At 45.3% G+C, this 12,942-nt stretch overlaps 1 protein-coding gene across 2 annotated transcripts in view; it reads right to left on the bottom strand.

Moving 5' to 3' along the window:
- Nucleotides 1-12,942, bottom strand: part of LOC126108623 (ankyrin repeat domain-containing protein 65-like) — a 49,831-nt gene that overhangs the window by 15,190 nt on the left and 21,699 nt on the right. The window contains exon 2 of one of the 2 annotated variants that reach the window (XM_049913935.1): nt 870-1,029. In XM_049913935.1, coding sequence (XP_049769892.1) covers nt 870-964 — 95 coding nt within the window. In that variant the 5' untranslated portion in view covers nt 965-1,029. Of the gene's footprint in view, nt 1-869; nt 1,046-12,942 lie in introns of both variants that reach the window. The other variant, XM_049913936.1, reaches the window with a different exon arrangement.

The raw sequence follows: 12,942 nt of genomic DNA, 5'->3' as shown, positions 1-12,942 counted from the left end.
CAAGGAGGACAATACACAGGAGAATGGAAAAGAAAATTGAAGTTCCGTGACATTCATAGGATTTGTGGTCCTGGAGAAAGCGTTCGGCAATATCAAGTGGTGCAAGATGTTAGAAATTCAGACAAAAATACATGTGAGCTATAGGAGAAGTCGAGTAATTTGCAATATGTACAAGAGGCAAGAAGGTAAAATAAGAGTGGAAGACCAAGAATGAAGTACTCGGATTAAAAAGGGTGTCAGACAGGAATGTAATCCTTCGCCCCTATGTTCAATCTATACATCGAAGAAGCGATGATGGAAATAATGGAAAGATTGAAGAGTGGAATTTAAATTCAGGGTGAAATGATATAAGATTTGCTGATGACTGACTCCCTCAGTGACAGTGAAGAAGAGTTACAGGGTTTGCTGGATGGAATGAACAGTAATGAGTACAGAATATGGAATCGGAGTAAATCAGAGAAAGGCGAAATTGATAAGAAGCAGAAGAAGTGAAAACAGCGAGAGACTTAGTATCGTGACCGACGATCAGTAAGTAGATGACCTTAAGGTGTTATGCTATGTAGGCAGCGAACAAACGACGGCCGAACAAACGACGGCCGAACAAACGACGGCCGAACAAACGACGGCCGAACAAACGACGGCCGAACAAACCAAGGGCGAACAAACCAAGGGCGAACAAACGACGGCCGAACAAACGACGGCCGAACAAACCAAGGGCGAACAAAACAAGGGCGAACAAACCAAGGGCGAACAAACCAAGGGCGAACAAACCCATGGCGAACAAACCCATGGCGAACAAACCCATGGCGAACAAAGCTAGGGCGACGTCAAATTCACACTAGCACTGCCAAAAAGGGAATCGTACTTACCTGGCTTCTGCTGGTGGCTCACCGAGCTTACTGCTGACTTCAATCACCTCTTGCGGGTACTCGAGCACAGCGTCCGCCCAGCCCCGTGTGGTCATCACCTGCAGGTGGTCCTTTATGAAGGCGACGGCAGCCCTGGTGGCGTCCGGGCACGAGCACCTCACTGCAATGGCGTTATCCTGATAGAAGTCAAAAAAATGGTTCAAATGGCTCTGAGCACTATGGGACTTAACTTCTGAGGTCATCAGTCCCCTAGAACTTAGAACTACTTAAACCTAACTAACCTAAGGACATCACAGACATCCATGCCCGATGCAGGATTCGAACCTGCGACAGCAGCGGTCTTTCGGTTCCAGACTGTAGTGCCTAGAACCGCTCGGCCACCACTGCCGGCCCTGATGGAAGTCATTCGCAATATCTGCACGATGGGGGCGCGAATTGTCGTGAATGCAGATTGCAGATTGTCGTCCATCAAGACGAATGCCTCGCCAATATGCTACCGATATGGTTGCACTATCGGTCGGAGGATGGCATTCACGTATCGTACAGCCGTTACGGCGCCTTCCGTGACCACCAGCGGCATACGTAGGTCGGCCCATCACATAATGCCACCCCATAACAGCAGCAAACCTCCACCTTGCTGCACTCGCTGGACAGTGTGCCTAAGGCGTTCAGACTCACCGGGTTGTCTCCAAACATGTCTCGGGCAAATTGTCTGATTGAAGGCATATGCGACACTCATCGGTGAAGAGAACGTGATGCCAATCCTGAGTGGTCCATTCGGCATGTTGTCGGGCCCATATGTTCCACGCTGCACGGTCTCGTGATTGCCAAGATGGACCTCGGCATGGACGTCGGGAGTGAAGTTGCGCATCATGCAGCCTATTGCGCACAGTTTGAGTCTTAACACGACGTCCTGTGGCTGCACGAAAAGCATTATTCAACATGGTGGCGTTGCTGTCAGAGTTATTCCGACGCATAATCCGTAGGCAGCGGTCATCCACTGCGGCCTGAGCGAGGCACGTCATAGACAGTTCCTGTCTGTCTCTCTCTCTCTCTCTCTCTTCTCTCTCTCTCTCTCTCCCTCCCCCTCCATGTCCGAACAACGTCGCTTTGGTTCACTCCGAGACGCCTGGACACTTCCCTTGTTGAGAGCCCTTCCCAGCACAAAGGGAAACTACATACAACACGAGCCGTGTACCTCCATCCAGGTGGAATGGCTGGAACTGATTGGCTGTCTAATAGGCGCTGCCCATACATGGTTAACATTTTTGGGTGGGTTTGGTGATCTCTGAACAGTCAAAGGGACTGTGTCTGTGATAGAATATCGACAGTTATCATCTATCTTTAGGAGTTCTGGGAACGAGGCTGATGCCAAACTTTGTGTGTGTGTGTGTGTGTGTGTGTGTGTGTCGGGTTTTTTTTAGTTACACTCACTGCACGAGAGGGCTCCCATGAAAAGTGAGTCATGGTATGGCAATGAAACAATGTTGAAACATTTGTGAGGTTGTGAGGACATGGGGTAGAGTAACAGTAAAACAACCATTAAAAATCGCATTTTAATTTCCACATGAGAGGGTAATTGCGTTCAGTGTTTACATTCCTCGTTACGAACTTCCGCCAGTGTGAAGACCATCTGCATCCACGACAGCCTGGAACCGCCCTAGAGGTACCATTCCACGGCTGTTCACGGCGCTTCGCGAACGGCGGGCCGTGGGATGCCCGGCTGCCGCGACACAGCTCGCGCACTGCGTGCGAGTCGCACATCGCGGCCAGCATTCCCAGCCACGGCAGCAGCAACTTCTTCAACAGTCTGGGGCGCAATCGGCTGTCGGCCTTTCTCAGGAGCAGTTCCCAAGTCGCCATTACTCGAACCACTTTGGTCATTAACGGTGCGGAAAGAAGACCTCTCCGTATTCCGTTAATGCTTCGATACTCGCGAAGAGGAGCACCACTTCTGCTGAATCATCGATAAAACATCTTTCCGTGCTCACCTTGTGCAGATCCATGTTTAATTTATAATGGGTAATGGATCGGGATAGAGATGAGATATAGCAAGGTGTTTTAGATGAAAGTTGTAGGTGCCAAAACGGGTCTACCATTGCTACTAATTGACACAACCTTGAACGTGATTTTCAAGGTGATTTGGAGGTCAAAGTGATGTTTAGAATGGGAAACCAAGTTTTTCATTCAAAATTTAAAGGAGCAGCAAATTCCAGGAATAAAATGGCACATAATTCAAGGTCGTGACTAGGTTCAATGAAGATGAAATAATCATGTTTTTCGTTCTAGTATGGATTAATTCACAATGCGGAAGATGCAGTATAATTGAATGTTAGATAGAACGCCTGTCTTCCCTCAGGATACTTCTTCTGATTTGTATCAAACATTGTATTCTGTTGTATCCCTCCTATACTCAGAGTTAATCCATGCTAGATCTGAAGACGTATTTGCTTGTTCGACCTGCATTGAACCCTGCCATGACCAATAATTTATCATTTTCCATGTAAAATGTTTCCAATCTTAACTCCAGTATTAGGATCTCATTTTAAAAAAATCACATTAACCACCAAATGACGTTCAAAGTTACGGCCATTATTAGTAGCAATGCGTGGCCCCCTTTGACACATAACTTGTATCTAAAACACCTAGCTATATCTCGTCTCTATCCCGAGTCGTCGCCCCCCCCCCCCCCCATGAAACATGGCTTGCCGTTGGTGGGTAGGCTTGCGTGCCTCAGCGATACAGATAGCCGTACCGTAGGTGAAACCACAACGCAGGGGTATCTGTTGAGAGGCCAGACAAACGTGTGGTTCCTGAAGAGGGGCAGCAGCCTTTGGTAGCTGCAGGGGCAACAGTCTGGATGATTGACTGATCTGGCCTTCTGACGCTAACCAAAACGGCCTTGCTGTTGTGGTACTGTGAACGGCTGAAATCAAGGGAAACAACAGCTGTAATTTGTTCCGAGGGCATGCAGCTATAATGTATGGGTAAATGATGGCGTCCTCTTGGGTAAAATATTCCGGAGGTAGAATAGTCCCCCATTCGGATCTCCGGGCGGGGACTACTCAAGAGGACGTCATTATCAGGAGAAAGGAAACTGGTGTTTGACGGATCTGAGCGTGGAATTTCAGATCCCTTAATCGGGCACGTAGGTTAGAAAATTTAAAAAGGGAAATGGATAGGTTAAAGATAGATATAGTGGGAATCCGTGAAGTTCGGTGGCAGGAGGAACAAGACTTCTGGTCAGGTGTATACAGGGTTATAAATACAAAATCAAATAGGGGTAATGCAGGAGTAGGTTTAATAATGAATAAAAAAAAGGAGTGTTTGTAAGATACTACAAACAGCATAGTGAACGCATTATTGTGGCCAAGATAGACATGAAGCCCATGCCTACTACAGTAGTACAAGTTTATATCTCAACTAGCTCTGCACATGACGAAATTGATGAATTGTATGATGAGATAAAAGAAATTATTCAGGTAGTGAAGGGAGACGAAAATTTAATAGTCATGGGTGACTGGAATTCGAGAGTAGGAAAAGGGAGAGAAGCAAACATAGTAGGTGAATATGGATTGGGGCTAAGAAATGAAAGAGGGAGCCGCCTGGTAGAATTTTGCACAGAGCACAACTTAATCATAGCTAACACTTGGTTTAAGAATCATGATAGAAGGTTGTATACATGGAAGAACCCTGGAGATACTAAAAGGTATCAGATAGATTATATAATGGTAAGACAGAGATTTAGGAAGCAGGTTTTAAATTGTAAGACATTTCCAGTGGCAGATGTGGACTCTGACCACAATTTATTGGTTATGACATGTAGATTAAAACTGAAGAAACTGCAAAAAGGTGGGAATTTAAGGAGATGGGACCTGGATAAATTGAAAGAACCAGAGGTTGTACAGAGTTTCAGGGAGAGCATAAGGGAACAATTGACAGGAATGGGGGAAATAAAAACAGTAGAAGAAGAATGGGTAGCTCTGAGGGATGAAGTAGTGAAGGCAGCAGAGGATCAAGTAGGTAAAAAGACGAGGTCTAGTAGAAATCCGTGGGTAACAGAAGAGATACTGAATTTGATTGATGAAAGGAGAAAATATAAAAATGCAGCAAATGAAGCAGGCAAAAAGGAATACAAACGTCTCAAAAATGAGATGGACAGGAAGCGCAAAATGGCTAAGCAGGCATGGCTAGAGGACAAATGTAAGGATGTAGAGGCTTACCTCACTAGTGGTAAGATACTGCCTACACGAAAATTAAGGAGATCTTTGGAGAAAAGAACCACTTGTATGAATATCAAGAGCTCAGATGGAAAACCAGTTCTAAGCAAAGAACGGAAAGCAGAAAGGTGGAAGGAGTATATAGAGGGTGAAATACAGGGGCGATGTTCTGAAGGAAAATATTATGGAAATGGAAGAGGATGTAGATGAAGATGAAATGGGGGATATGATACTGCGTGAAGTTTGACAGAGCACTGTAAAACAAGGCCCTGGGAGTAGACAACATTCCATTAGAACTACTGACGGCCTTGGGAGAGCCATTCCTGACAAAACTCTACCATCTGGTGAGCAAGATGTATGAAACAGGCGAAATTCCCTCAGACTTCAAAAAGAATATAATTCCAATTCCAAAGAAAGCAGGAGTTGACATATGCAAAAATTACCGAACTATCAGTTTAATAAGCCACAGCTGCAAAATACTAACGCGACTTCTTTACAGACGAATGGAAACATTGGTAGAAGCCGACCTCAGGGAAGATCAGTTTGGATTCCGTAGAAACGCTGTAACACATGAGGCAATTCTGACCCTATGACTTATCTTAGAACAAAGATTAAGGAAAGGCAAACCTACGTTTCTAGCATTTCACTGTGCTCGCAGCAGCCGGTCACTGTGCTCGCAGCAGCCGGTTTCCACCAGCCTCGCCGCGTGACGTCACCCGCTGACCCTGGACTGGCGACTCGCAGTTATCTGCACTGCGCGGACGCCCGCTTCCTGCCCACAAACCGCTGTTCCGCAGCGCCAGCGCGTCTCCTCGGAGCTTCCAGGCTTGCAGCGAAATCACGACGACGAGAAAAATCGAGAAACTGCGGCCAATACAGACGCCTTACCGAGGATCACCCTAGCCACGCGCCATTCGCTAGCGTAACAGGAGTGAAAAGATAATATCAGGAGAAATCTTGACGAGATCAGTATTTTAGTTGGCACTAATGCCCACTGTGATACTATCCGAAACCGACAGGGTCCCCTCTCCGTTGGTAGTTATTGCAGTATTACATCGGCGGCATTCTAGGGCAGGACCAGAAATTCGAGGGTGTTTCACTCGGTCAGCACGTACTCCAAACTATGTTACCTATTTCATCGTCAACACTGTCATAGTTCGCTTCTTAACGTACAATAACATCTGTTTCCTAAAAGAGCATTTCTGAGGGAACCCGTAATTCTCTCTCGTTTCTGTTCTGCCACTTAATAGCAAGCTGAATCTATCCTACCTACATGACCTGTATAAAGGTCAAAGCTGCATGTCGCTGCCTTGTGGTATCACCAAAACAACGAGAAAACTAGTTCGTTCTGAGATTAAACTGAGCACACAGAATAGTCGCCCAGAACAAGGTTGCAACCCTCATTTTTACAGAAGTTGGGCTTTACATGGAAAAAGGTTGTTAACAGTAACTGTCGCAAGGTAGGGATACTGGAACTGTCTACCAATTCTTTTGTTGGCGTCAGATTGCCAAGTTTGCGTTGCACAGAACGAGGGTGTATCCATACGCAAGATGGCGGACACAACAAGTACCGGTACACTTATTACAACCAGTGCTCAAAAACCGGTCACCTCTATACAACATGACTGTAGAGGTCTGGTCTCTTGAGTATGGAACTGTAGCGTGTCTGCCGATTCACGTGCTTTGCATCGTCCGCCATGTTGTAGTTTGGCAAACATATTTCTATCGGTCCGTACGTGATAAAGAGTTGCAGACCCATTTCTTGTTTTGAACTTGATGATAACATGTGATGTAATAGCCTGATGTGGGAGCGGACTCCGGAAGTATTTTCTTTTCGTGTTCTAGTGACATTTCCTAGCAGCCATGTTGCAGTTTGACAAGAAACGAAATACGAGCACCTACGGCTGGCACGACCTGACAGCAGAAAGTTCAACATGGAGGAATTACAGAGATCACTGTCAGGAACACACGGACAGAGGCACACAGTGTAAACAACGTGTGAGTGGGTGGCGTTACGTGAAGCGTAAACGACTCACGGCTGCTGGAAAACAATACACTACTGGCCATTAAAATTGCTACACAAGGAAGAAATGCAGATGATAAACGGGTATTGATTGGACAAATATATTATACTAGAACTGACATGTGCTTATGTTTTCCTGAGGAATCAGTACCCAGAACAACCGCCTGTGGCCCTAATATGGACCTTGATACGCTTGGGCATTGAGTCAAACAGAGCTTGGATGGTGTGTACAGGTACAGCTGCCCATGCAGCTTCAACACGATACCCCAGTTCATCAGGAGTAATGACTGGCGTATTGTAACAGGCCAGTTGCTCGGCCACCAATGACCAGACGTTTTCAATTGGTGACAGATCTGGAGAATGTGCTTGCCAGGGCAGCAGTGAACATTTTCTGTATCCAGAAAGGGCCGTACAGGACCTGCAACATGGGGTCGTGCAGTATCCTGCTGAAATGTAGGGTTTTGCGGGAATCGAATGAAGGGTAGAGCCACGGGTCATAACATCTGAAATGTAACGTCCACTGTTCAAAGTGCCGTCAATGCGAACAAGAGGTGACCGAGACGTGTAACAAATGGCACCCCATACCATCACGCCGGGTGATACGACAGTACGGCGATGACCAATACACGCTTCCAATGTGCGTTCACCGCGATGTCGCCAAACATGGATGCGACCATCGTGATGCCGAAACAGAACCTGGATTCATCCGAAAAATGACGTTTTGCCATTCGTGCACCCAGGTTCGTCGTTGAGTACACCATCGCAGGCGCTCCTGTCTGTGGATGCAGCGTCAAAGGTAACCGCAGCCACGGTCTCCGAGCTGATAATCCGTGCTGCTGCAAACGTCGTCGAACTGTTCGTGCAGATGGTCGTTGTCTTGCAAACGTCCCCATCTGTTGACTGAGGGATCGAGACGTGGCTGCACGATCCGTTACAGCCGTGCGGATAAGATGCCTGTCATCTCGACTGCTAGTGATGCGAGGCCGTTGGGAGCCAGCACGGCGTTCTGTATTACCCTCCTGAACCCACCGATTCCATTTTCTGCTAACAGTCATTGGATCTCTACCAACGCGAGCAACAATGTCGCGATACGATAAACCGCAATCGCGATAGGCTACAATCCGACCTTTATCAAAGTCGGAAACGTGATGGTACGCATTTCTCCTCCTTACATGAGGCATCACAACAACGTTTCACCAGGCAACGCCGGTCAACTGCTGTTTGTGGATGAGAAATCGGTTGGAAACTTTCCTCATGTCAGCACGTTACAGGTGTCGCCACCGGCGCCAACCTTGTGTGAATGCTGTGGAAAGCTTATCATTTGCATATTACAGCATCTTCTTCCTGTCTTAAATTTCGCGTCTGTAGCACGTCATCTTCGTGGTGTAGCAATTTTAATGGCCAGTAGTGTACAGAAGTATCAAAGAAGGGGGTTAATAGTGGCAAAATCACCAGATTAGGTATGTAGAGCAAGATTATTTTTCAATCACTCTACATGTGACCATTACAAGTGCTTGTTAATCAAATAACGAGGTCAGTACACTTGTTTCATTGTAACTTTGTCTTTCGCAGTATAAACCTTTGTGCAACAGAATGTTTCCTTCTTCCTTAAAAAGGAAATTAGTTTTGTCTGTTACAGCCTTGTTCTGGGCGGCTATTTAATTGTAATACTAGTCTCTACTTTGCCGCTCTTTATACTGAATTCAAGGTATTACTACCGGCAACAACTGCAAAATAAAGCTTACTCACTTCATACGACATATTTCTTTTAACGATAGCTTACTCATGACCATTTATGCTTCTGCTCTCTCTCTCTCTCTCTCTCTCTCACACACACACACACACACACACACACACACACACACACACACACACACTCTCTCTCAGCATTAATAAACTAATTATACAACAGTCTACACAAATCAAGTAGTGGTCGGTATTATTTCGAAAGTACGAGTATCGTCAAAGTCTGTGGTGATTTGATGTATTTAACTTGTTGAACTGTATTGCCAATGAAGGCAGATCTAATTACATGGCGATGTCTTTCGAACGACGTGATCTCTTCCTCTCTCAAGGCACACACGGCCAGCTGCCGTATTCCTGTCGCGCGCATTATTCTCAGCTCACTGAGCAATGTGTTGTGTCGCTTATCAACTGTTTACTTTTCTCAGCAACAACCGTTTTATTCGCGAATCGCATTTTGTCCGTTTGCAAGCCGTAAGTCAGTAACCAGTATATGGCATGTGCGTCTCGTATTGCCCGACGGCTACGCTCGTCATTATTTTAGTACTCCTCAGATGAAGAAAAGGAATAAAATCCTTTGTTAAGTTTCCATTCCAGTCGCTCAGTGTTAAAAATACGCTGGGTTATGGGTTTCAATCAAAATTCCAACAGCACTGACGGTTTATTTTTGTGTGAATTGTCAACCTTTTCTAATTCGAATAAGCATCACTATTTGTGAGTAACTCCCATATTCCACTTGTTGACCGGTTTAACTGTACTTCTTGCCGAAACACACTATAATTTTAACATTCATTTTTGGAACAGCTACTGCGACAATTCTGAAACTGTGTCTCATTAAGCAAGTAATTGGCGACCAGAGAGCTCAATAGCTTACCAAGAACCTCATTGTGTCGATTTGTGGTATAGTTGAATTCTTTTATCTTGGCGGCTCGCGCACGCCCGCCCAGACGAAGGAGATTGCTGCGTTGCCAGTTGCACGCACCAAGAGAAGCCGCGCCATAGTATAGTATAGTTCGCAAACTTACGTTTAGGGGGGAGCGCGCAGTTCATGAAGCAAAGCCACCACGGCCGCATTAACCCTTTCGCTGCTACAGAGACGTGCTCCCCTCATTCCGTGCTGTGCGCGATTTTGTCATCACTGCACTGCTCGCCTCTGCAGACGTGTTGTTCCGACTGCTTTGACACACTTATTCGATTTCACATAATCTATCTGGCCCAAAAATTTGATTTTAACACATCATCTTCACTGATACATTCCCCCCGTAAATGACAATTTTGTTTCGATGTTCAACGCAGTTATTGTGCAGCATTAAGTGTAGTAAACCATTGCACGAAATTTTGAAGAGTTTGCAGAGGTTAAAGTCCACAGCGTATACTTTCCATATGGTCGATTTTAGTTGCTACTAAAAATTTCAGATAATTACATACAAACGAATGAAATTCATGAAGACACTTTGATATTCTTTTTAAATAAATAAAACATTAAACACCGCACAAGGTTTGAACTCAGAACCTTTCGCTTAGCAGCCAAGCACCTTCACCATTACACTAACGCAGCTCGTCATTCAACATAATTCCTGGAGGACTTTAAAGAATAACGCAAAATACCGACAAACACTGTTGGTATGACTATGAATTATTCACGTTTCGTCGAAGTACAATAGGAAATAGCCGGCCGTGGTGGCCGAGCGGTTATAGGCGCTACAGCCTGGAACCGCGTGACCACTACGGTCACAGGTTCGAATCCTGCCTCAGGCATGGATTTGTGTAATGTCCTTACGTTAGTTAGGTTTAAGTAGTTCTAAGTTCTAAGGGACTGACCTCAGAAGTTAAGACCCATAGTGCTCAGCCATTTGAACCATTTTGAACAATAGGAAATAAACAATAAGCGCTGTTCTTTATTGCGAAAAATCGGTTAGTGAGAATTTCCTTGCTAACGCCTGAATTAGGAGGCTTATTGCTTGTTTGGTGTAATTAATTAATAGAATATGAAGCAATTGGTATAAAGAATGCTTTTTCCAAACTTTCTTTTATAGAAAGTCTGCTATCAAGACATTGCTTTTGAGCAATTACTTTATTTATTGACTGAACATTTTTAAAACTGAAGACACTCGTCCATGCTCTGCACTGCAGTCGAACTCTGGCAGCGTCGTTCTCTGTTCATTGGCTGACTTTTGTGATGTCAGATGTGCAGAACGAACCTAAACTCGGCCGCCATCGTAAATGATGCGCACTTTAGCATAAGAGAAGAAATTTCCTGTTTATTTTCATACTAGGAAAGTCTTGTTTCGCTAGCTGCGATAACTCTTACAGATTTACAGTCGTTGGAATCTATAAACTAAAATAGAAAGCACAACTTCAGATAAATCGCCACAGATAAGAAAGTTCGATGTGTTTATGAACCGGTAAAGGTAAAGTAATCTCCTCCTTGTGTGCCATCATTCGGCAATACTTCGTTTCCATGTCTGTAGCGGTTTGTGAGATATGACGCACGTTCTAAATATTTCATTCCCGTGGACGCGAGATAGGGAACGAACGCGCTACGCAGGATCCATTTTCTCGAGATCGAGACCGCCTAACAAGTCTAAACAAAGATTCAAATTGTTAACTAAATTTCATTGTTGTTGTTGCCTTCAGCAGCTCTCCATGCTGGTTTGATGCAGCTCTCCATGCTACTCTATCCTGTGCAAGCTTCTTCATCTCCCAGTACCTACTGCAACATACATCCTTCTGAATCTGCTTAGTGTATTCATCGCTTGGTCTCCCTCTACGATTTTTACCCTCCACGCTGCCCTCCGATACTAAGTTTGTGATCCCTTGATGCCTCAGAACATGTCCCACCAACCGATCCCTTCTTCTAGTCAAGTTGTGTCACAAACTTCTCCCCAATCCTATTCAATACCTCCTCTTTAGTTATATGATCTGCCCATCTAATCTTCAGCATTCTTCTGTGGCACCACATTTCGAAAGCTATTCTCTTCTTGTCCAAACTAGTTATCGTCCATGTTTCACTTCCATCTAAATTTCATACAGAGAAACACTTCATACGCACCAAACATAAAATTATAGTAAGCCCTATTTTTCACTGCAAACTTTTCGATTTTTGCGAAGCGCCTTACGAAAACGTGCTCTCGTGTCCCACTCCAGTCCAGTCCAGTCCAGTCCAGCCTCCCGTCTCCAGGACAGAGGGAGGCTCCCTCGCACCTGCTGGTCCCCCCCCCCCCCCTCGCCGTGCCGTAGGAAAGCGAGTGGCGGGGCGGGGCAGCCGTTCTGACGTCACGTGACCCCCTCCCCCTCGCCCTACCGCCAGCAACTAACACTGCAAGCCGTGACCTTCGCGCTTCGTGTAGTCTTATTTTGTTCCACGTAGCGAGCACACGCAATTCCTGCGACAGAACGCCGCGTTCCGCATAAACAACTCCATCCTCTGCTTGCGCCTACCTCCACTCAGCCCTGTTCAGTAACGACACGACTGAGATCGTAAGCGCCTGTTTTTATACCGGAGATCCTGCTTTGCAGTTTAACGCGTACTGTGCTTTGCACCGTCCACCTCATTTCCGGACAATACAGGAATTACTTGTAGATGGGATACGATCGTAAAGTTTTGCATGTACTTACGAAAACAGCGCCATTCGTCACGTCAAGGCTGACTATTGCATCTCTCATACTGTGAGAACAGACACTGCCCCACACTTATACTTCTTTCGAGACCTCCTGGGTGACGACTGCACACGTTTTGGGACAGTACGTGAGCGCCGTGTCGGCTGCCGAGTCCTGACTAGAGATGGGCAAAACTGTTCTTTTCAGAGATTGGATCAGAACTGTTCACTCCCTGAAATGAATTAGCTCTTTTTCATGACTCACCACTCATTTACAATATAAAATAAATGGAAGGCACATTGCCCTTTAAACTTGATTTATTCCAGTACTGTACCTGTATTTTGATCTTATTTGATCCTATTTTGAAGTAACACAGATAATGAGTAAGAATTTTGTATTGTTTATTGAAATTTCCACGATATGACAAAGTTTTTGATTATTGATTTATTTTGCACTATCGTGGTTTTTTGGGTGATCGGAAAATGTT

The sequence above is a fragment of the Schistocerca cancellata genome, chromosome 11 (assembly GCF_023864275.1).
Source record: "Schistocerca cancellata isolate TAMUIC-IGC-003103 chromosome 11, iqSchCanc2.1, whole genome shotgun sequence".
Classification (NCBI taxonomy): domain Eukaryota; kingdom Metazoa; phylum Arthropoda; class Insecta; order Orthoptera; family Acrididae; genus Schistocerca; species Schistocerca cancellata.
This window is presented reverse-complemented; position numbering and strand designations above follow the sequence as displayed.